This window comes from Vitis riparia, chromosome 2 (genome assembly GCF_004353265.1).
Source record: "Vitis riparia cultivar Riparia Gloire de Montpellier isolate 1030 chromosome 2, EGFV_Vit.rip_1.0, whole genome shotgun sequence".
Classification (NCBI taxonomy): Eukaryota; Viridiplantae; Streptophyta; class Magnoliopsida; order Vitales; family Vitaceae; genus Vitis; species Vitis riparia.
The window spans coordinates 16,984,884-17,009,941 of NC_048432.1; the positions used below are offsets into that span (position 1 = coordinate 16,984,884).

General features: G+C 33.1%; 1 protein-coding gene across 1 annotated transcript; it reads right to left on the reverse strand.

Moving 5' to 3' along the window:
* Positions 1-18,826: 18,826 nt before the first annotated feature.
* LOC117906808 (cytochrome P450 86A22) lies at positions 18,827-21,200 on the reverse strand. Its single transcript, XM_034820021.1, has one exon. The coding sequence runs from the start codon at positions 20,805-20,807 to the stop codon at positions 19,170-19,172; it is 1,638 nt and encodes a 545-aa protein (XP_034675912.1). The 5' UTR covers positions 20,808-21,200; the 3' UTR covers positions 18,827-19,169.
* Between the last annotated feature and the right edge of the window lie 3,858 nt (positions 21,201-25,058).

The following is a 25,058-nucleotide window of genomic DNA, read 5'->3' on the forward strand; positions in this document are numbered from 1 at the left end:
TTTATTGTGGGTTATTTGTTAATCTCCTAGTTACATTAACATTTTAATGTAAGATTCTAAGAGTTCTTATATTTTATTTAAAAATTACTATGGTTTTTTATTTTTAAAAATAAAAAACAAAAAATATATCTAAACATACCGTTAATTTTTAGTTTTATCATACACATGCAAAATGTGTAACCAAAATTAAAGTTGAGTATCATCTCAATTATTTTTACTTGGGTTGGCTGAAACTGAACGGCCCAGCCCAAAATAATCACAGGCCCACTTCGGCCACTCTGTAAACTTCTGCGGAGCCCATGGCTACCGCCGATCATCTTACTTTATATGCGCAAATTAGGAGACATGCATGCGCTGAAGGGAGATTTTGAAATGAATAATTATGAGCCCGTTTGGATGTGTGATTTAAAAATGGTTTTCTATTTTTAAAAATGGAAAACTGTTTTTAAAATTTTCTAATACTATTTGACTTTTTTTATTTGAAAATAATTTTTAAGAGCAAAATGAAATAAAGAACAATTTTAAAAGAACAAATAAAAATTGTTTTCATCGGTTTTTAAAAACAAAGGAAAATATGGGTCTGTTTAGCCATATTTTTTTAAGCTTATTTTTAAAAACCGTTTTTAATTTAAAGAATAAAAAACAATTTTTAAGAACAAGTTTAAAAAAATATGGCCAAATAGGCCCTATGTTTTTTCAATTTCATTTATGAACTAATGTACTTTTTTATCTAATTTTGTTGACAGGAACTTGAGGGAGTGAATAAGTTTCTCCCCATTTCAAAAAATCAAAGAATTTAAGATTATGTTTGATTCCAAAAATTTTGAGAGAAAATAAAGAGAAAAAAATAGAAGAAATGAGAAATTAAAGAAATTAAAAAATGATTATAAAGTCAATAAGCTATTTTTTATATACTAATTCAAGCTTATTTATATTAAATAATTTAAAAATGCATAAACTTTCAACTAATTTTAATTAGATTTGATTTTTTTTTCATAATATAACCAAATATAAGAAAAATGTATTTTTCATAACATTTCTTTCATTATTACTAGGAATGGCAACGGGGCGGGTTCGGGACGGGTCGCCCCTATCCCAACCCCGCCCCGTTTAGCAAAACCAATTCCCATCCCCGTCCCATTTAAAAAAATAAACGGGGCGGGGTGGGTATGGGAAATTCCCATACCCGCCCCGCCCCGTCCCGTTTAGCTTTTTTTTTTTTTTTTTTTTTTAATTTTTTTTTATTACTTTAAAAAATTTTAATTACATTAAAATAAATATATTTTATAAATAATAAAATTATTATATTTTTTATAACTTATTTTATTAAAAAAATTTATTATTATCTATATATTAAAAATATTAAAATTAAATTAAATTAAATTTTAAAATTAATTTTATATGTAAACGGGGCGGGGTGGGGCAATACCCGAACCCGCCCCGGGTTTTAAAAAAAAATCCCAAACCCATCCCAAACCCGTTTAATAAATTTTAACCCCGTCCCATTAGGGGCGGGGCGGGGCGGGTACCCGAAAAAACCCGCCCCGTTGCCATCCCTAATTATTACCTTCTAGAAACCAAATATAATTTAATAAACTCAATTAGTTAAAAAAGTTTGGAAGGATTGAAAAACCACAACAAAAGTTTTGAATCACAAACTAACACCAACTTTGGATTTGATACTTCTAATTGTATATTTTATTTCACCTATTTTAAATTTGAATTTTTATTTCAATTATTATTTAGTAATAATTTCATAAGAATGAGATTTTTTATACACGAAAATAATTAAATAATGAAAAAACTTATACCTTCATAAATAAATTTAAATTTTTTCTAAAGTACAAGGAGAGTAAGTGTACTTCTAAATTGTAATGACAATTAATTGCAGAGTGAGGCCCGGCTGTGGCTGGGTCTGACCCATTTCATTAACCCAATACCAAGAGCCACCTAGGCCCTTTGATCGGTTCTGGGCCTATTTCCAGCCTGATAAGGCCAAGGGCCAATCCATATCAAATGAACATTCCCCAAATAAAATATATATTTACAAGTTAAACATATAATTAAATTAAAGTATAATATTGCATAAATTTTTTAAGAAAAAGTGGGTTTTGACTTGCTAATATAAAAATATATGAAAAAAGGAACTCCAAATTTTTTAAATAAGTATTATTTTTATCTATTTATAAATAATTTGAAATACGTGTATTTTTTAACAAGTCAACTATTCTCCCTTCTCCATAAACAAAAATCTCATAGCAAAAATGAGATAATTTGAAAAGTATGAATATTAGAAGCAGAGAAACTGAAACCCTAATGGACTGTAAATGAGTTTGAATTTGAATGGGAATAAGGTTTATGATTTTTTACCATAGACCTTATAAACTTTATTGTGATTACTTGTTTACCACAATGAAATGAGTCCTCACATGATTTGATCGGACTTTTGATAAGAGTATGGTAATTAAAAAAAATTATTCTTAAATTATCGTAGGAAAAAAAGTAATTCCAAATGTATGGTAGTTTTTGCCACGATAAAATTTTTTTAATCGAAAATTGTTTTTTGAAAAGACGATTTTAAAAAAAAAATTAAATGGAAGTCGTCTCTTTAAGAGATGATTTCACTTGGAAATAAAATAAAATAAAAAAGTGAAAAGACGATTTTCCCATTTTAAAAAAAATATATTTAAAAAAAATAAAAAATATTCCAAATTAAAAAAAAAAATCCCAAAGGAAAATCGTCTTTTGAAAAGACGATTTAACATAAAAAAAATAATTTTTTTTTTAAAAAAATCCCAAATTAAAATTTAAAAAAAAATCCCAAAGGGAAATCATCTCTTGAAGATACGATTTCCCATTAAAAAAAATTAATATTTTTAAAAATAAAATTTAAAAAAAAATTCCAAATTAAAAAAAAAAATCCCTAAGGGAAATCGTTTCTTGAAGAGATGATTTCCTATTAAAAAAAATTAATATTTTTAAAAATAAAATTAAAAACATCCCAAATTTAAAAATAAAAATAAAAAATCCCCATGGGAAATCCCCTGAAATAGCTGGGTACTGAGTGGCCTTGACTGGTTTAACTGGATCAGAATGATCATAGTACAAGGTCATCATCTTGTTTGGCACAGGGTTAGAAGAATGAAGCCTTGCTTCTTCTTCTTCAACTTGTTGGCTCCATAGCATTTTATGGGGAGAAGGAGCTTGACTGGATTGGGTTTTCTGGTTAGGAGCTTGGGTATTCTTTTTAGGGGCCATGGTCACATGAACCCTGCAAATTCCACGAGTTGAGTGATTAGGAATGGAACTTTCTCCTTTAATAAAATTAGGGTTTAAAATAATCCAATCAGTTGAATTATACTTAAAAGCTATATACTTAATTGTTTTCTCAGATGTGAAAACAACTTTTAAAATTCCTTGATTCAAAATATCAGTTTGAAATCTTGAAATGCATAAAGGAATGCTTAAAATATCATTTATAATGAGATTATGAATGAATTGGGTACCTAGAATCTTAGGTGGATCTATTTTAACCAGATTAATATCTTGACCACAAAGAGTGACAGGAATAGCAAATTCAAAAAGAATTTCCTTATCAAAAAGCTTTGTTCTTATACCTTGGTTATCTACCCACATGGGATAAATAGAGCTTAAGAAGGGTATTCCTAGGAGGGCTTTTTCCTTAAGATCCTTAACAAGGACAAAGCTTTGCTTAATACAGATGTCATGGTTACGGATATCAACATCCGTTAATTTATACTTGATGGCAAGTCTTTTGCCATTGGCTCCAAATAGAGACTGACTAGTCTCTTCGCATAAAGGAATAGGTACAAGACCTTCTTGAAGGCAATTATCAGACGCTCCTGAATCAATCAAAGCAATAATATCAAGGACAAATATATCTTTGATTACTATAGTAAGGGAGATTTCCCACCTTTGGAAGATAACCCTACTCACAGTATTCAAAAAATTATCTGTCTCATCATCATTAACATGAGAAGATTCTGGAATATCCATGATGTTTCCTTGGTTGGCAACTCTATTGATTTGATCTTGGAGATCAGAGAGACCTAGACTTATGAATTGTCTTAACTCCTTAATCTCCTTTTTATGCTGCTTAACTTCTTCATGAAGTTCCTTAATGCTGACTTCCTTGGGAGACTGTTGGTCAAACCTGTTTAAGATATCATTAAGGTTATAAGGATTAACAGTCTTCTTGGCTTCTACCTTAACAACAGATTTCTTAAAAACTTCATAGAGATTTTGCTTAGTCTTTTCATCTTCAACTTTTCTTAAAGTATCTAGGATGAATTCCTGATCTTGGCTTATGACATTTATAGTTTTAGGACGACAATTACAATTACCTTTAATACAAACGGCTTGGTCACTAGAAGGTTGGCTAGAAACTTCACCACTACTATCTAGTTGATTAATGTCATCTTCATTATCTGAATCAGCCCTTGATTCAGAATCTGTGGAGCTTAACATTACCTTACAAAGCATATTTTTTAGGTCATCTGAGACGCTTAAGTTATTAATCTTTTGCTTAACTCTACAATCTTTTTTATAATGGCCAACTTTGCCACATTTAAAACAGATAATAGGCTTGACATCTAAAGGAGTTTCTACCTTTTTCTGGGTATCCTTGTTGACCCTTCTTTGGATGTGTCTTGACTGCTTAGTATCATTCATCCTATAGTTGTCATAGGTACCTCTCTTACTGTGGTAAAACTTATCTTTGCTAGGCTTCCTGCTTGGTTTTTGCTTAGAGGGAGGCTTAGTTTCCTTTTGGCTGAAACCAAACTGGCTACAGAATGAACCAAATTCACTCTTGTAGATTTTCTGTTCATTCTTCATTTGTTGCTTAAGCTTGAAGTCATTGCACAACTTAATCCCTTCAGCTGTGACAATGCTTATAATCTCACCATAGGTTAGCTTATCATAAGGGATTTGACCATTATACTGTTCCCTTATCTTGATCTTAATTCTCTCAGAGAAAAGCTTGGGCAATCCTGAGATGAATTTTTCTTTCCAAAAAGACTGGTTACAATCTGACCTTAGCATGACTTTGGTTAGGAAGACTTCCTTATACCACCTAAAATCATGAAGCTTAGGACACTTAAGGTTGGTTAAGAGATCTGCAGTTTTATCCTTAATTTTTGCAGGATCTCCAATGAAGTGCTTGGATATTGAGTAGATTAGAGTAGCCACTGCATCCTCTATATCTTGGCCATCTTCATCCTTAACAACTTCACTATTCTCATTAATCCTATAGGCTTTAAGGATACTATTTTTATCATCATAAGTGAGATAATTATCCCACCAACCCTTAAGCTGACCTGTAAACCCAGCAACAATGGTCTGAGCTACAGCATGATCTGGCAGTCTATTGTTTAACTTATAGGCTGTACTAACCATGGTCATTTCTTGAAGCTTAGTGAGTATGTTATACTCGGTCATACCGTCTATGTTCCATTCATAGATAGTACCACTGGTGTATGAGGCTTGAGTATACTGATTTCTTTCCTCAAACTGCATGTCAGGAAAAGTAGGTCTAGGATAGTAATTCCTAGTCTTAAAGGTTTCTAAATTGTTAATAATTTGATTATGGGGTTCCTCAAACATCTTAATTAGTTCATCAGCTTCTTCTTCTGAACTAATATCACCTTTAACCATATTGATTCTCATATGAGGCTGAACATTCAAAGGGGCGACAAGATTATCCTTAATCTTCTGATTAATCCTATCAACAAAGGCTTGGTTGATTTGGGGATTTTCTTGGAATTCCTTAGAAAATTCAAAGGACTCTGTGTTCTTAGTGTTATTAACACGCTTACTAGGATAATCTGGATATTCCTCTTGTTTGAAGAGTTCAAACCAAATCCAAAACTTAATATTTTTCTTTTCTTGTCTTAAGTAGGCATAGAATTCTTCTTGGTAAATGGTTCTAATGACCTTAGGGACGGTGCTAAAGAACCAATCATTTCTTTGCTTATTGACTTCAGAATAGAAGTCTTTTCTTAAGAGATCCTTGTTGATCTCAAAGTCTTCATCACTTAGGCTTATGGTGTTAATCATCTGGGAATAGGTAGGAGACATAACAGGGGACTCATCCTGTTGGGATTCCTCATTTTCCTCAGAGTAAAATGGTCTAGCCACGTTGGTGTGACTTCTGACACCTGTTAGCTTAATATTCTTAGGGTTTCCTGAGCTGGAACCTTCTTCTTCCCTAGTGGTTCTAACTGGGATGGAAGAGCTTGAAGCTCTAGAGGGTTCATAAACAGAAACTCTAGGGCTGCTGGAATGTCTGAAAGATTTGGAGAAAACCAGTTCTCCTCCTCCATCAGGATATTGAACAATTTGTTCAATACTTTCAGAACGCTGTGCTATGGCTGGAACAGCATTAGCAAAATGCCAATTTTCAGGAAAATCAACATCTTTCCACAAGATCTTCTTGGGGATGATGAAATCTGACTTATCTAGCATATCAGAGTGAAAGTAGGTGGTCTCACCTTTAGGACTGGTGCAAAGAGCCCCAGATCCAACGCTTGTGTTCATGCTCTTATAGGCAAACCTGGTTATGATGGAAACAGGACTGTTTCCTGGTTTGATCTTAAAGCCATGGGTCTTAATATGCAGGACAACTGAATCTAAGATGTCTGCATCTCTTAATCTAACTGTGAAGTTAGGATAGCACTGGAAATAAACAGGGCCATCATTCAGTCCAGCTTGGACTGCGCCTATAATAGAATCTCGATATTCGAGATGCCTATTATCCCTTAAACACATGACAATAGAGGTGTTTAAACCTAACCTTGTCAGAGGCTTAGCGGCTACTTGAATCATACCAAAGTGTATGAAATTATAGCCATCTTTCTTATGCTTATCAATGGATCTATTATCCAGAAGTCTTATGACTTGGTCGTCTTGTTCTAAACTGACTGACATCTCAGAGGTCTTGATGGTATAATCTGTGAAGAACTTAAAGGTTCCTTTCTTATAAATTTCCTGATTAGATACCTTGGGTAACTTCCAATCATCTAAATCATTTTGAATCTTAGGATAATTGATCTCTTCACTGTTTACAACAGTATCTTGAGAATCACTGGATCTCCTAGACATGGTTCGGAAAATTGAACTCATTTTAGGGTTTTTGAACTAGAGCCTAATAGCAGATTGACAAACCTGATGAGACGTCACCCCAACCCTCTTACAGCCTAACAAACGCCTATCCCCGGCTAACAACGGCTCAACCGGCAGGGCTCGCGCTCCTAGGCACACTGCTACCTATCCTAGGATAGTCCAAGAACACCCAAAACAAGGCCCAACTTCCCTTCCCCGTGGCTCTGATACCATAGACGCCCAATCCAAGGTCATATGCAAATGAACAAATGAATTATGCAGATGATTCAAAACAAAGTAGAGGGTTAGAAATAACAAAAGATATCCAACCAGAAATTTAAAGAGAAGGAACCAAAAACTTGTTAGTTCATAATAAGCTTAAAACCGACCATGTAGGCGGTATAAAATAAAAGACATAAAATTAAAATAAAAACATAAAACCGACCATGTAGGCGGTATCAAATAAAATTAAAATCAAAGCTTAAATAAAAAACCATCCATATAGGAGGTAATCAAAACATACTTATATTAAACAGATCTTCATCTCTTCATACCTCCAGGATCTTCATCTCTATCTTTCTACCAATATTGGTCTTAAGATCCCTGGTTTAAGCTTGGTTACTGTTAAGGAAGTTGATGATTCTAAAATTTGCAGAATTATTGAAGAACCTTTCCAGTGCCAAAAAAACTCAATTTTCCGAACCATGTCTAGGAGATCCAGTGATTCTCAAGATACTGTTGTAAACAGTGAAGAGATCAATTATCCTAAGATTCAAAATGATTTAGATGATTGGAAGTTACCCAAGGTGTCTAATCAAGAAATTTATAAGAAAGGAACCTTTAAGTTCTTCACAGATTATACCATCAAGACCTCTGAGATGTCAGTCAGTTTAGAGCAAGACGACCAAGTCTTAAGACTTCTAGATAACAGATCCATTGATAAGCATAAGAAAGATGGCTATAATTTCATACACTTTGGTATGATTCAAGTAGCAGCTAAGCCTTTGACAAGGTTAGGTTTAAACACCTCTATTGTCATGTGTTTAAGGGATAATAGGCATCTCGAATATCGAGATTCTATTATAGGCGCAGTCCAAGCTGGACTGAATGATGGCCCAGTTTATTTCCAGTGCTATCCTAACTTCACAGTTAGATTAAGAGATGCAGACATCTTAGATTCAGTTGTCCTGCATATTAAGACTCATGGCTTTAAGATCAAACCAGGAAACAGTCCTGTTTCCATCATAACCAGGTTTGCCTATAAGAGCATGAACACAAGCGTTGGATCTGGAGCTCTTTGCACCAGTCCTAAAGGTGAAACCACTTATTTTCACTCTGATATGCTAGATAAGTCAGATTTCATCATCCCCAAGAAGATCTTGTGGAAAGATGTTGAATTCCCTGAAAATTGGCATTTTGCTAATGCTGTTCCAGCCGTAGCACAGCGTTCTGAAAGTATTGAACAAATTGTTCAATATCCTGATGGAGGAGGAGAACTGGTTTTCTCCAACTCTTTCAGACATTCCAGCAGCCCTAGAGTTTCTGTTTATGAACCCTCTAGAGCTTCAAGCTCTTCCATCCCAGTTAGAACCACTAGGGAAGAAGAAGGTTCCAGCTCAAGAAACCCTAAGAATATTAAGCTAACAGGTGTCAGGAGTCACACCAACGTGGCTAGACCATTTTATTCTGAAGTCAATAAGCCAAGAAATGATTGGTTCTTTAGTACCATCCCTAAGGTCATTAGAACCATTTACCAAGAAGAATTTTATGCCTACTTAAGACAAGAAAAGAAAAATATTAAGTTTTGGATTTGGTTTGAACTCTTCAAACAAGAGGAATATCCAGATTATCCTAGTAAGCGTGTTAATAACACTAAGAGCACTGAGTCCTTTGAATTTTCTAAGGAATTCCAAGAAAATCCCCAAATCAACCAAGCCTTTGTTGATAGGATTAATCAAAAGATTAAGGATAATCTTGTTACCCCTTTGAATGTTCAGCCTCATATGAGAATCAATATGGTTAAAGGTGATATTAGTTCAGAAGAAGAAGCTGATGAACTAATTAAGATGTTTGAGGAACCCCATAATCAAATTATTAACAATTTAGAAACCTTTAAGACTAGGAATTACTATCCTAGACCTACTTTTCCTGACATGCAGTTTGAGGAAAGAAATCAGTATACTCAAGCCTCATACACCAGTGGTACTATCTATGAATGGAACATAGACGGTATGACCGAGTATAACATACTCACTAAGCTTCAAGAAATGACCATGGTTAGTACAGCCTATAAGTTAAACAATAGACTGCCAGATCATGCTGTAGCTCAGACCATTGTTGCTGGGTTTACAGGTCAGCTTAAGGGTTGGTGGGATAATTATCTCACTTTCGATGATAAAAATAGTATCCTTAAAGCCTACAGAATTAATGAGAATAGTGAAGTTGTTAAGGATGAAGATGGCCAAGATATAGAGGATGCAGTGGCTACTCTTATCTACTCAATATCCAAGCACTTCATTGGAGATCCTGCAAAAATTAAGGATAAAACTGCAGATCTCTTAACCAACCTTAAGTGTCCTAAGCTTCATGATTTTAGGTGGTATAAGGAAGTCTTCCTAACCAAAGTCATGCTAAGGTCAGATTGTAACCAGTCTTTTTGGAAAGAAAAATTCGTCTCAGGATTACCCAAGCTTTTCTCTGAGAGAATTAGGATCAAGATAAGGGAACAGTATAATTCTTTTTCAAACAAGCAAATTGTGGTGGCTGCCAACCCCACACCTCTTTCAACAAAATCAAGATATTGGCAAAATGATTTAAATCAAGCTCTTTTGGTTATTGAAAGAGAATTTTTCTCTGAAAACCCCAGAGAGATTGCTGCAAAAGCTTTTAAAGAAAATTTTCATTATCCCTCTGGTGATATTTTAAAAACAAGAGAGTTTTATGAAGCAGTCCTTACAGAAACTGGTTCTGTAAAGATTAAGCATCATGCTGACAAATTCAGCAATATAGGTTTGGCATTCTCCACCTGCCATATCTATAAGATTCTTACTGTTAAGCAATGGGGTGGAAATCCCAATCTTTCAAGGGAATTTTCTGAACCATCTAAGCCAAGGTTTTTTAATTATTGGGATTATCAGATAGCATGGTTTAATGCTTTTCTGATCCAGAATAGGGACTTCCATCATTCATGGATGTTCTATTTTCCATCTAAGAATCAGCTTTCCTCTTTCCCATTTTGGTTCCACAATTGGTGGACTTTTGATCTCCCTAGAGAACTTTCAGCTTTTCCCCCTTCACTTTTCTTTTTCAGCATTTTTGGCCTTGCTTGGATAGTCCAGTGGGACTATATTATCATTACAGACGAATCAGCAGCCTTTCCGTCTCTGGGAAGGACTTTTAAAACTAAATGGTGGGATGCCTTGAAAAATGATGCATCTATTGATACAGTCAAGCAGTATTTCCTCAAGAATCCTAAACAAGTCTCAGCCAGTGATGATATGTCTCAGTTCCTCCTCAAAAAGCAACAGTTACAAGCCATGCTCGCAGCAGCTAAGACCCCTCAAGATTTCCAGAAAATCCTTGAAGAAGGAAGCTCAAGCTTCTCCCAAGAAAATTCCTATGCAGAGTCTGATGATTCAACAAGCTACCTTCCAGACAACGGTGATGACTGTGAAGGAATCCTTCCTCCAATAAGAAGATCTAAGTAATCATCAGCCTTATGTCTTCCATCAAGAATATTTCAAGCTCTGCAGTTTCTGCACCAAAAGCAGCAAGCATGTGTTCACACAGTTTAAAGATGCCTGACAGCCGTCTTTTCAGCCGAAAGCACGTTTCCGGTTCAAGAGTCAAAAGTTCTACTGTTCACTGTTCACTATTCAAGCACTATTCAAGGACGGTCGGTTCACTATTCAAGCACTATTCAAGGTCGGTCTACTGTTCATGGTTACTGTTCAAGATTCCCTTTTTGCCTATTTAAGGAGGCTCGGGTTTCATTTGTAGGAACAACTTAAATTTCCGCCTAGTTTCTCTCTCTAAGCTTATGCTCTCCCTTCTCTCTTCTTTCTCTCTCATCATGTAATCCCTTTAAGCCTTCAAGCTTTCAAGCTTTCTTCAAGCTTTCCTACCTTGATCCGTTGTAAGATATTCTCCTTATGTATAATATAAGTATGTTTTGATTACCTCCTATATGGATGGTTTTTTATTTAAGCTTTGATTTTAATTTTATTTGATACCGCCTACATGGTCGGTTTTATGTTTTTATTTTAATTTTATGTCTTTTATTTTATACCGCCTACATGGTCGGTTTTAAGCTTATTATGAACTAACAAGTTTTTGGTTCCTTCTCTTTAAATTTCTGGTTGGATATCTTTTGTTATTTCTAACCCTCTACTTTGTTTTGAATCATCTGCATAATTCATTTGTTCATCTGCATATGACCTTGTCCTGGGTGTCTATGGTATCAGAATGATCATAGTACAAGGTCATCAGAATGATCATAGAGTTTTGAAGAGATGATTTCCCATTAAAAAAAATCGGAAATTAAAAACAAAAAAAAAATCCCCAACGAAAAATCGTCTCTTCAAGAAATGATTTCCCATTAAAAAAATTTAATATGTTTTTTAAAATTTTTTTTAAAAAAATCCCAAATTAAAAAAATATTAATCTGGGATTTTTTTAATTTATTTTTTAAAAATATTAATTTTTTTAATGGGAAATCGTCTCTTGAAGAGATGATTTCCTTTGGAGATTTTTTTTTTTTTTTTAATTTGGGATTTTTTAAAAATTTATTTTTTAAAAATATTAATTTTTTTTAATGGAAAATCATCTCTTGAAGATAGATTTCCCTTGGGGATTTTTTTTTTTAATTTGGGATTTTTTTAAAATTTAATTTTTAAAAATATTAATTTTTTTAATGGAAAATCGTCTCTTGAAGAGACGATTATATATATATATATATATATATATATATATATATATATATATATATATATATATATATATATTTTTTTTTTTAATTTGGGATTTTTAAAAAAAAAAAAATTAAATATTAATTTTTTTAATGGGAAATCGTCTCATTTGAGATTTTTTTTTTAAATTTGAGATTTTTTTTTAATTTATTTTTTAAAAATATTAATTTTTTTTAATGGGAAATCAAAGACGATTTTCCTTTGAGATTTTTTTTTTTAATTTGAGATTTTTTTTAAAAAATAGGAAAATCGTCTCTTGAAGGGACGATTTCCCTTTTGATTTTTTTTTTCCTAGGGAAATCGTCTCTTAAAGAAACGACTTCTATTTAAATTTTTTTTTAAAAAATCGTCTTTTGAAAAGACGATTTTCGGTATATGGTAAAAACTACCATACATTTGAAATTATTATTTTTTCCTACTATTATTTAAGAATAATTTTTTTAAATCACCGTACTCTTATGAAAAGTCCTGATTTGATCTGCAAGCCTGCAACTCGGATTTTTCTCAATAGTACGGTAATTTAAAAAAGTTATGCTCAAATTACTGTAGTAGAAGAAGTTATTACAAATATACGGTAGTTTTTGCCATCTAGGAAAGAGAATTTGCCACTTAGGAGAGAGGAGAGAGGAGAGAGGAGAGAGGTTCAGCGGATAATTTTTTTTTTAAACAAAGGGAAATCGTCTTTTCAAAAGACGAGTTCCATGAAAAAAAAATAGTATTTAAAAAAATTCCCCATTTACAAGGGAACTCGTCTCTTGAAGAGACGAGTTCCATGAAAAAAAATATATATAAAAAAAAAAGAAAATTCCTCAAGGTATATATTTTAAAAAAAATTCCTTAAAAAAAATAAAAATAAAAATTCCACAAGGGAAATTCAAGAGACGAGTTTCCAATGGGAAAATTTTTTTTTTAAATATTTTTTTTTAAAAAAAATTCCCAAATTAAAAAAAAAAAAAACAATTCCACAAGGGGAACTCGTCTCTTCAAGAGACGAGTTTCCCATGGGAAATTTAAAAAAAAAAAAAAAAAAAAAATTAAAAAAATTCCTAAATTAAAAAAAAAAAATTAAAAAAAATTCCTAAATTAAAAATAAAAAAAAAATTCCACAAGGGGAACTCGTCTCTTCAAGAGACGAGTTCCCCATGGGAAATTTTTTTTTTTTAAATATATTTTTTTTAAATTCCTAAATTAAAAAAAAAAAAAAAAAAAAAAAAAAAAAAAAAACAATTCCACAAGGGGAACTCGTTTCTTCAAGAGACGAGTTTCCCATGGGAAATTTTTTTTTTTTTTAAATATTTTTTTTTTAAAAAAAATTCCCCATTTACAAGGGAACTTGTCTCTTGAAGAGACGAGTTCCATGAAAAAAAATATATATAAAAAAAAAAATCCTTAAGGTATATATTTTAAAAAAAATTCCTTAAAAAAAAAAAAAATTTCCACAAGGGAAATTCAAGAGACGAGTTTCCAATGGGAAATTTTTTTTTTTTTTTAAATATTTTTTTTTAAAAAATAATTCCCAAATTAAAAAAAAAAACAATTCCACAAGGGGAACTCGTCTCTTCAAGAGACGAGTTTCCCATGGGAATTTTTTTTTTTTTTTTTTTAAATTTTTAAAAATTCCTAAATTAAAAAAAAAAAAAAAAAAAAAAAACAATTCCACAAGGGGAACTCGTTTCTTCAAGAGACGAGTTTCCCATGGGAATTTTTTTTTTTTTTTTAAAAAAATTCCCCATTTACAAGGGAACTTGTCTCTTGAAGAGACGAGTTCCATGAAAAAATATATATATATATAAAAAAAAAGGAAAATTCCTCAAGGTATATATTTTAAAAAAAATTCCTTAAAAAAAAAAAAAATTCCACAAGGGAAATTCAAGAGACGAGTTTCCAATGGGAAAATTATTTTTCTTTTAAATATATTTTTTAAAAAAAAAATTCGCAAATTTAAAAAAAAAAACAATTCCACAAGGGGAACTCGTCTCTTCAAGAGACGAGTTTCCCATGGGAAAAAATTTTTTTTTTTTTTAAAAAAAAAAAAATTTTAAAAATTCCTAAATTAAAAAAAAAAAAAAAAAAAAAAAAAAAAAAAAAAAACAAAAAAACAATTGCACAAGGGGAACTCGTCTCTTGAAGAGACGAGTTTCCCATGGAAAAAAAATATATATATTTTTTAAAAAGTTCTCAAATTAAAAAAAAAAAAAAAATTCCTCAAAGGAACTCGTCTCTTGAAGAGACGAGTTCCATGAAAAATAAAAATATATATATATTTTTAAAAAAATTCCCAAATTATTATTAAAAAAAAAAAAAAAAACAATTCCTCAAGGAACTCGTCTTTTTTTTTTTTTTTTTAAAAAAGTTCCCAATATATATATATATATATATATATTTTAAAAAATTCCCAAATTATTATTTTTAAAAAAAAAAAACAATTCCTCAAGGAACTCGTCTTTTTAAAAAAAAAAAAAAAGTTCCCAATATATATATATATTTTAAAAAATTCCCAGATTATTATTTAAACAAAAAAAAAAAACAATTCCTCAAGTGAACTCGTCTCTTGAAGAGATGAGTTCCCATAAAAAATATATATTTATTTTTTTTTTAAAAATCCCAAATTATAAAATAAAATAAAAAATTCCAAAGGGGAAATAGTCTCTTTAAAAAAAAGTAATATTTTTAATATATTTTTTTAAAAAAATCCCAAAATATTAAAAAAAATAAAAAAAAAAATATTGCAAAAGGGAAATCGTCTCTTCATTAAAAAAAAAATCCCAAATTATAAAAAGAAAAAAAAAAATCCAAAAGGGAAATCGTCTCTTCATAGATAAGCCGTTTGCTATTTTGAAAATACCATTTGCTATTTTGAAAATACCATTTGCTATTTTGAACAATACTGTTTGCTATCATAGGTAAGCCGTTTGCTATCATAACTAACCCGTTTGCTATCATAGCTAGCCCGTTCCCTTGAAGAATTTTTTTTTTTCTTTTTTAATTTGGGTATTTAAAAAAAAAAAAAAAGTTTTCCCATGGGAACTCGTCTCTTGAAGAGACGAGTTCCCTTGAAGAATTGTTTTTTTTTTTTTAAATTTTTTTTTATATATAATATTTGGGTATTTAAAAAAAAATTAAAATTTTTTTTTTCCCATGGGAACTCGTCTCTTCAAGAGACAAGTTCCCTTATGGAATTGTTTTTTTTTTTTTTTTTTTTTTTTTTTTTTTTTTTTTTAAATTTGGGTATTTTTTTCCCATGGGAACTCGTCTATTCAAGAGACGAGTTCCCTTGTGGAATTGTTTTTTTTTTTTAATTTGGGAATTTTTTTATTAAAAAAATATTTTTAAAAAAAAATTTTCCCATGGGAACTCGTCTCTTCAAGAGACGAGTTCCCTTGAAGAATTGTTTTTTTTTTTCCCATGGGAACTCGTCTCTTGAAGAGACGAGTTCCCTTGTGGAATTGTTTTTTTTTTTTTTTTTTTTTTTTTTTTTTAATTTGGGAATTTTTTTATAAAAAAAAATATTTAAAAAAAAAAAAATTTCCCATGGGAACTCGTCTCTTGAATTGTTTTTTTTTTTTTTTTAAATTTGGGTATTTTTTTTCCCATGGGAACTCGTCTCCTCTTGAAGAGACGAGTTCCCTTGTGGAATTGTTTTTTTTTTTTTTTTTTTTTTTTTTTTTTTTTTTTTAATTTGGGAATTTTTTTATAAAAAAATATTTAAAAAAAAAAAAATTTCCCTTGGGAACTCGTCTCTTCACTTGTGGAATTGTTTTTTTTTTTTTTTTTTAATTTGGGAATTTTTTTAAAAAAATATATATTTTTTTTCCCATGGGAACTCGTCTCTTGAAGAGACGAGTTCCCTCGAGGAATTGTTGTTTTTTTAAAAAAAATAATAATTTGGGATTTTTTTTTAAAAAATATATATTTTTTTTCAAGGAACTCGTCTCTTCAAGAGACGAGTTCCCTTGTAAATGATGAATTTTTTTAAATACTAATTTTTTTTTTCATGAAACTCGTCTTTTGAAAAGACGATTTCCCTTTAAATTTGAAAAGATGATTTTGGTTTAAAAAAAAAAATTATCCATTAAACCTCTCTCCTCTCTCCTCTCTCCTAAGTGGCAAATCCTCTTTCCTAGGTGGCAAAAACTACCGTATATTTGTAATAACTTCTTCAACTACAGTAATTTAAGAATAACTTTTTTAAATTATCGTACTATTGAGAAAAATCCCCTGCAACTCAGCTCAGACTTCGGTAATTTTGGGTTACTATTACCCTAATTACTTGTTTACCAAGTGTGCTGCCTTTTTCTATTGTTTAGGATGGAAAAGGTGAGGATTCAAAGTGCAAGAATATCGAGCTAAGGTGTTGGGAACAATGATTTGCATTGGTGAGGAAAATTAGGTAAATAAGTCCTAAATCATGTTCTCATCCTTAGTTGGTTTCTCCACTTATTTTTGAACGAGTGCCCCACCATTGCAAATCACTGTTCCCAACACCTTAGCTCGACATTCATGGAAGTTTCCGATGCAAATCATTTTTCACCATGATTTGAAAAACTTAGAATACTCCTGTGAACATAAATACTCATGATTTGAAAAATCATTTATCACCCTTGTCAGGAGTTGCTAGGTTGCTACTGAGACTGTATTTCTAATTGCATTTTTCAGCCTACAAATTGGTATTGCAGTATGGAGACATCAAGAGAAGCAAGCCCCTAGAATACCCTTGGGCTCTGTTTGGGTCTATAAAAAAAAAGGCAGGAAAATAAAAGAAATTAACATTTTGAAAATTTGATTAGTCAGTGATTGATAACCCAGGATCCTAACGCACAGCTGTTTGGCTTCCATTGGGGTAAGCTGCTCACAACTTTTTTTCAGTTGCCAAAACGAAGAAGAACCATTCTCAATATTCCATTTTCTTTCCTTTCTGCTTCATTCGCTTAGCACCTATAGTTAGAAGAGACCCATTCAAATCCTTTGTCAATCAAAATCCCAAGTTGAAACAATGCGTATACCTACAGAGACTCAAACAAAAACACCAAAGCTTCCAGCACAAAATGCATGGAAGAAGCTTTCAAATGTTTGGAATTTATAACCTGTAAAAATAACTAAAGAAAACATATGATGCCAGTGAAGAGAGAGAGAGAGAGAGCTAGAGAGAGAGACTGCATACAAAGATAGAGATTCCCGTGATTCAAACGTTGCTACTCCGCCTTCACCAATTTAAATAAGCCTTTTTTAAACAAGTTCCAACTCCCCTTTATTGTGATGTGCTCACACAATTCACAACTCACGTAAATGTGCTCAAGTAACCTAAATTTCAATAATTGTTCTTCCACCACAAAATGTTCATTCAATACACAAGGTCTCGTGAATCAAAACCTAAACCTTAAAGCCTATATTAATTTTTTTATAAATCTTATTTCTTGATAGCATATCTCTCCCTACAACACCTGCAATATTAAATAACACTAAAATTAGATGGAATTGATGTATAAATTTTTAATAATTGAAACAAATTCAAGTAAATCAAAGAAACCTTTTTCAAAAATAAAAAAAAAATCTTTTATCAACTAATGCAAATTATATACAGTAACTTCTTGATAAATAATGTATAGAGTTGTATCAGCTAAATTTTCTAATTTTTTATTTTTTTTTAAAAAAAAGTGTTTATACCAGCACATACCCCCAACCTAGAATAGCTAGATGGGGAAGTAAAATTAATTATTGTTCATACATGGGCTTCTCTAGTATGAAACGAGCTACTTCAAATAGATTTATTGCTTTAGTTTAGAATACGAGTAATCTGGCATAGTTTACATGAACCCCAAGTAGTTTATTGGATAAATTGACAAGTCAGACATTCCTATCCACCAAGCGAAATTGATGGTTTCTTGGTTACGACTGCTTAAAGCTAAAGTTAAATAAAGAACGTTTCCACGGGATAGAACCTCCTCAAGGAATATAAAGTTTTCATGAAACCGATCTTGAGAATTATGATTTGATTAGATGTAAATTGTAATTAGAAAGAAGATTAACTTTAATTGTGTGATGTTATCACATCTTTGTCGTGAAAGCATTTTAACTTGCAAGGAAGGTGCGAAAGTGACATAGCAACAAGGATTATAAAATAAAATGTTTTCTCCAAGTAATGGACCTTTGCCTAATTTCTTGATCATAATATTTATTTCACTAATTTGTCTTACAAAATTAAATAAAAGGCCTCTCAAATTGAGTTGGTTGGCAGTCTCAATCTTTCAAAATTTTCCACATTTGGAGTCATTGGACTTATTAATGGGTTATGCCTCCCTCCGACAAAGCCAACTCACGTAGGCAATGTCATGACAATCAATCCCATAGGCAATGTCATGACAACCAAACATACTTCATGAATTATTTGCATGCAAATATATGCTATTATTTTATTTTAAAAATTAAAGCATCATAACAATATGAGCGGCACATTTATGAGATGCACATTCAAAACACCGAAATTATAGGTGTATAATGATTTTTGAGGTCATCGGTGTGATAGATATAAAATCAAGAACATCTAAATTAGTTCACCCTCGTGTGTACGTTGACAGAAACCATAAATTATGAAGTCACGAAAATATGTATTTTGTCAATATTAAATCATCATCAAAATAAAGTTGTTCATAACGTACTAAAATTAAAATTTGTGGATGGGTCGATGGTTAATCTAATGGTGTGATGTTGACTTTGTTTTTGCAATTTTGGTAATGGAATATATATAATCGACTTTCATATCTTATTCATTATTCATTTTTGGAGGAAAGTAGTACATATGGAAAGAGAATTACAAAAAAAGAAAAGAAAAACGTAAATTTGCATAGGCATGAAAAACCCAATCTCTGATCACCTTCTTCTCTGAGCAGCCTCCTTGTTGACGAAGTTTGATAGTATGTAGGTAATGACATGCAGACTTTAAGGGACCATAAATCATGAAGACATGCATGTGATGCTACCAAATTAATTACTATAACATGGCATCATATTCACAAATCACATCCAAACCCCAGAAGAAAAATATTGTAGAACAGACCCGAAAACAAATCCATAATGCCAACCCTAATATGCAACCCCAGAAAGGTTTTCAACCTCATAAACATTGTGGACGTTACCATTGACCTTAGTCGTGGGTTCGGCCTTGGGAATGTTGGCTAAAATTGGGGTCAAGTCTCTAGGTTGCACGTTCACTTTGAGGCCATGCTTCATGAACAATGTCAGTGACATTTTCTGCTCCACCCTGTGCCCCGGTGCCACCGTGAGGCGGTGGCGGAGCAAAACCGCCGCTGCTATGGACTTCATTTGTAGATAAGCTAAGTCCTTGCCGAGGCAAATCCTTGGACCTGCATTGAAGGCGACAAACTTGAAAGAATCTTGTAACTCAATTTTTTTACCATCTGCTGATAACCATCTTTCTGGCCGGAATTCTAGGCAGTCTTCGCCCCAGATGAACTTCATTCGTCCTGTCGAGTATATGGAATAGGTGATTGCCGATCCTGCCGGAACGAATGTGCCGTCGGGCAGGACGTCGTCGACGACTACATGCTTTGAGTCTTCTGGAACTGAGGGGTATAGCCTAAGGGTTTCAGATAATGCTGCCTTAAGGTATATCAATCGGTCAACTTCTTCAAATACTAGGGGTTCTTCAACCCACTTTGAGGTGTCACTGCCACGTGTCTCCATTAGAACGGTGCAGATTTCAGTCAAAATTTTCTCTTCCACCCTTGGGTTTTGAATGACCAACCAGAAGAACCAGCTCAGAGCTACTGATGACGTGTCACGTCCAGCTAGGATGAAGTTGAGCGCCACGTGTTGGAGGAAATTGTCAGAGTAGGCTTCCTTTTTCTTCATGAACCGTGAGAGGAGGTCATCGTGAGGGGACCCACCTTGCTGCTGACTCACCAACTCAAGCTTGCGTGTGCTGATGACGTCGGACAGGTACTTGTCCACGTGCCCCAGGCTGTGGGTCAAGCTGGCTTCCAACCCAAGCCGGAGCCATTTCTTCAATTTCCATATAAATTCAGGCAGAATAAAGCGCTGCAGGGTGGCTTCCGTGGCTCGGTCGAAAGCCGTAGCGAAACTGTTCTCGGGGAGCCCCGGAGCCAGCGTCTGCGGGTCCTTCCCAAAAGCCAAGCCGCAGATGTTGTCAAAAGTGAGCCGAAGCAGCAGATCTTGGAGATCAACCGGCTTGCCCTCGAGTTGAGCCTTCTTCAGTATCGGGCAAAACCTCAGCTTAATGGCGCGGGTGACCCAGCGAGCCATGGCTTGGCGCAGAGTCCGGGTAGTGAATTCCAGTGCGGCGGTCTTACGCTGGAACCGCCACGTTTCGCCATCAGAATTGAAGATCCCCTCACCGAGCAGGTCATGGAACACTGCCTGCCAAGTCGGACCCTTGGGGTAATTATCGAACCGGATCTTGAGAATATGCTCCAGATTCTTCGGGTCACACGTGACGGTCACGAGACCCTGCTTCCGGGCTAAAAACGGAATCGGGCAAATGCAGGTCTGGTACGTGCCGCCGCATGAGCGGAGGTTTTCGGCAATCCACTCGTGCATGCGATTGGCGTTCTGAATAAGGAGCGGGAGACTACCTACTACCGGCCAGACACGTGGACCCTTCAGAGACCGTGTGATTGATCTGAACCATATTAAATAAGCCGTAATTATCGCTAAGAGCAATAAAACCGTGGATGCATCCATCTGATCTGCGGACCCCACCTGTTTTAAACTCACACCACCGCCGGTAAACTAGAAACTAGAAACTAGAAACCAGAAACACCTTCTAAGGCATGGGTAGCTTCCAAACCCAAAACCAAAATGGGTACTCAACTGAGAAAACCCAGATGAAATGTTCTTCTGCAAACAGTTGAGATAGAGCCCAACAGTGTGCTGGCACGAGAAAGACAAGAGAGAGAAAAACTGAAACTTTTCCCTGGAACGTGGGAGGAAAAACGCAGAAGACGAAGAAGCTGGAGAAGGAGAAGAAGGGTGTGAGGGATGAGGAGAGAAGAGATGCATCTATATAAAGAGTTATTTACAGAAGAATAGGGGAAGGAGTAGCAATCAATATGGGGGGCCAGACCATGGTTGAATTTTTCATGACTTTCTCTCTCTCTCCTTGTGTGTATATATATACCTGGTGATATCCTCACAAACCAGCTATATTAACACTACCATTAAATGCCATCAGAGGTCGTTGAAGGTTTTAGGTAAAAACGAACTATACACCACAGAAATCTCTATTTATTACGACTATAACCATCGCTTAGAAACTTAATACACTTTGATTTAGCCATTCAAAACCCAAAACCTCTCTCTCTCTCTCTCTCTCTCTCTCTCTCTCTCTCTCTCTCTCTCTCTGTGTAAACAATGCTCACCTACTTTTGCAGGAAAGAGCTCCTCCTTTAAATTCCAGCATTCAATGAAGGAGTAAAGAAAGTAAATGAGATTAGTTGAGGCGACTTATGAAGAAAATTTGAGACCCAAAAAGAAAAAAGAAGATAAAAAGAGAGAGCTCAGCAACGGAGTCATCGGAGGAGTCGTCGTCGTAGGTCGGTTTGTGGACGGCGTGCGGTTGGTTATTAAAAAAAACGGCTCTTCATGTGACCGGCACTTAAGGGTTCGGTGAGCCACCCACCCCTATTTAAAGCACTTTTCCATCCTATACGGCGTCGTTTTGCACAATAATATTGTTGGAACTTGAAAGCCGGTGGTGTTTTCTTCCTAAATATTTTTTGTTTTCACAAATGAAATTAAATACGACTTCGTAGGTGGTAGAAAATTAATTCTTGTTTTCGTTATGCATGGTTTGGAAAACAAAAATTCATCAAATGATTGTATGGTTGTTTGGATTAAAAGAAAAGAAAAAAAAAAAAAAAAACAACAACAAAAAAGTGTGGATTTAATGTTCTTCATGAAAAATAAGAGCAAAATGATACAATAAAGAACGAAAAATCATATTCTTTTGATATAATATATGAAGAATGAAGAATAATTTTATACCCCATTGAAAATATGATCCCTTGTTCCTCTTGGTCCATGCACTAGACCCCACTTTTGAGAAAGCAAGAGTGAAATAATGGGAATTGCCTTTAAACCAACCAACACTCCATCTCCATCTATTATAATACAATATATGACTTCAATCACATATGATCATCTAGAAAATTAATTTTATGATTGGGTGTGATTTTAGTTAAAACATTTTTACCTATCAAAAAATGTTTTTAAGAAGCATTATTTAGTATTTTGGAAATAAACTAAATGTTTTTGGTAATATATGATATAATAAAGAAGTAAGTTTTGAAAGAATCACTATCTCGTGAATGTTTAGTAATAGTTTTTGAAAAGTAATTTTTAAAATTTTATAAAATACTTTGGGCATGTTTGACCCTATTTTCTGAAAATAGTTTTTAAAAATAAGTTTAAAAAAAAAATATAGCCAAATGGGTCCATATTTGCTTTTTATTTTTAAAAGCAAGTAAAAACAACTCTTACTTGTTCTTTAAAAATTGCTCTCCATTTCATTTTATTTTTTAAAAATTATTTGGAGATAATAACGACCAAATGGTATTAAAAAAATTTTAAATAATTTTTTTATTTTTAAAAATAAAAAATCATTTTTAAATCATACAAGCAAACAAACACTTAATTTTCATAAGAAAACAGTAGAAAGTGCTTTTAGATATCTGTCAAAACTACTTTTACATAGGTTTGAATTCAAGACTTTTAATTTTAACATCGTGTTGAATTGTTAGCATTTGAATCCCTTGAATTAATAAGGGTCTCTCAAAATACAAGTGGTCCCTAAAATAATTAGGGTTTGGTGAGTCATTAAAGGTATATAGCAAGCACACTTTTTTAGGTTGTCCAAATATTCCTCAACTCCTGAAGAATAAGTAAGTTGGAGATGTTATTTTAAAATTTTTGGGTATTTTTGTTTTTGGTTTTATTTTTTTCATTCTTCATTGAGACTTAATTTTGGGCCTTGAGAGTAAGGTCATTATTGTCATGTTAATATAATAACAACAAAAGGGTTGGAATTTGATTCTAACTTAATCCAAGGTTGCAACTCTACTAAATTTGAATTCAATTCAATTAATTAAATTGATACAAGGTTATGTTAGGTTTGAATAAAGAAATTAGGTAAAATTCAAATAATAAAACTTATTAATTCAAATTATAATATATTGAATCTTAAGTTTATATTATGCTATATTCTTCTCCTACACCTCTTTTTGGACATTTCCCCTTTTATTATTATTACTATTATTATTATTATTATATAGAATCAAAACACTTGAAAAAAAGTTTAATTATGGCTTAAATATAAAAATATAGACCTAAATTAGGAAAAAAAAATATATGAAACTATTGTCAAGATACAAGAAATTGAACGTACTCAATCATAAAATCATTTATTAAGTGTTTTTCTAAAAAATATTACAAGTGAGTTTTTAATACTATACGTGATTTTTTATATTTTTATAAATGTTTCTTAAATTTCATCAAATCCTTAATTTTTTTTTCAAAAACGCTTTTTAGAATAAAAATGATTCCTAAAATCACTATCAAATCGACTCTTATCATCATGACAGCTAAAAGTGATTTTTTCATATCATAGAAAAATATCTTAAGATAACTACAAATTTAAACCTCTAATTATTTAAACTAAGTCAACTTTCTTATCTTATTTAAGAAGTACCAAATCTTTAAAGTTTCCAACCTTACCAAATTATGAAAAGAATAAAATCCACTTGCATTTCTCTTCACCAAGCGTCAATGACCTTATAGCCTGCAATATTAGGTTTCACCAAGCATTAATGATCTCATAGCCTGCAATATTAGGTAAAGTTTAGTTGTGTATGAAGCTCGAAGTTTCCAATTCCACCAATTTGGTTGATATAATAATAACACAAAGTCAAATACAAGTGACAACAAGGCAACTTTGGATCAAATAAATGATACTGCTGAAAGTTACAACCACCACAACCATACAGATATAGAACAAGCTGTCTTGCTACAAGATCAACTGAAAGGAAAAGAGATCATGCATTCTAATTTTAGCATTGAATGATGTTGAAGGATTGGAAAATGGGTGATTATAATATAAGCTTAAATTGAATGAGATGGAAGCCTGGGGGTCTAAGAAGTTATAGATTGGGTGGAACCAAAAAAAGGGGTGCATCAATGAAAGAAATAGTTGATTTGGATAAGGATAAAATCAGCCCAAATTAGGGTTTTTTTTTGTGGCAGTTGGGTACCACTTGTTTTGATGGAAATCAGCCATAACACTTGTTTTCAGATTTAGTAAGTTATTGGAATTGGGGCTTCCAGATATGTTGTCAGTCACATACTGGAATTGACAATTTCAATTGTTCTGGGGACTAGGAGATCTTTCAGGTTGGACCTAGCCTGATTTTCTTCATGCTCTCTCTCTCCTCCCCCCACCCCTTTCTCTCTTCCTCCCTCCCTCCCCCCCTTTGTCTCTGTTTAAAAAAATTTAAAATCAGAGCTACCGACCCTGGTTTTTTGATGAAAATGGCTAAAACGACAAAAAAGAAAATCCACTCATTTATAAGAAATTTTCTGAGAAGTGTTGTGCATTTGTATCTCGGGGCCTAGGCTATGCCAATGCGGCCCGAGATTTTTGGCTCTGGTGCCTAGGCTTGAGCCAATGCGGCACCCAGAGTGATCTCGTAGGATTCGAACCCAAGACTTAGGTCTTTTTGGTTACCCTCCTGGTACCATCTGGGCTACTAGGAGGGCAACCAAAAAGACCTAAATCTTGAGTTCGAATCCTGGGGAGGCCATTTTGGGCGCTGCATTGGCTCAAGCCTAAGCATTAGAGCCAAAAAAAATCTCGGGTGCCGTATTGGCATCGCCTAGGCCCCGAGATACAAATTCACAACAAGAAGTACTGTTGCTTCAGATTCTATTAAAAACCACAGA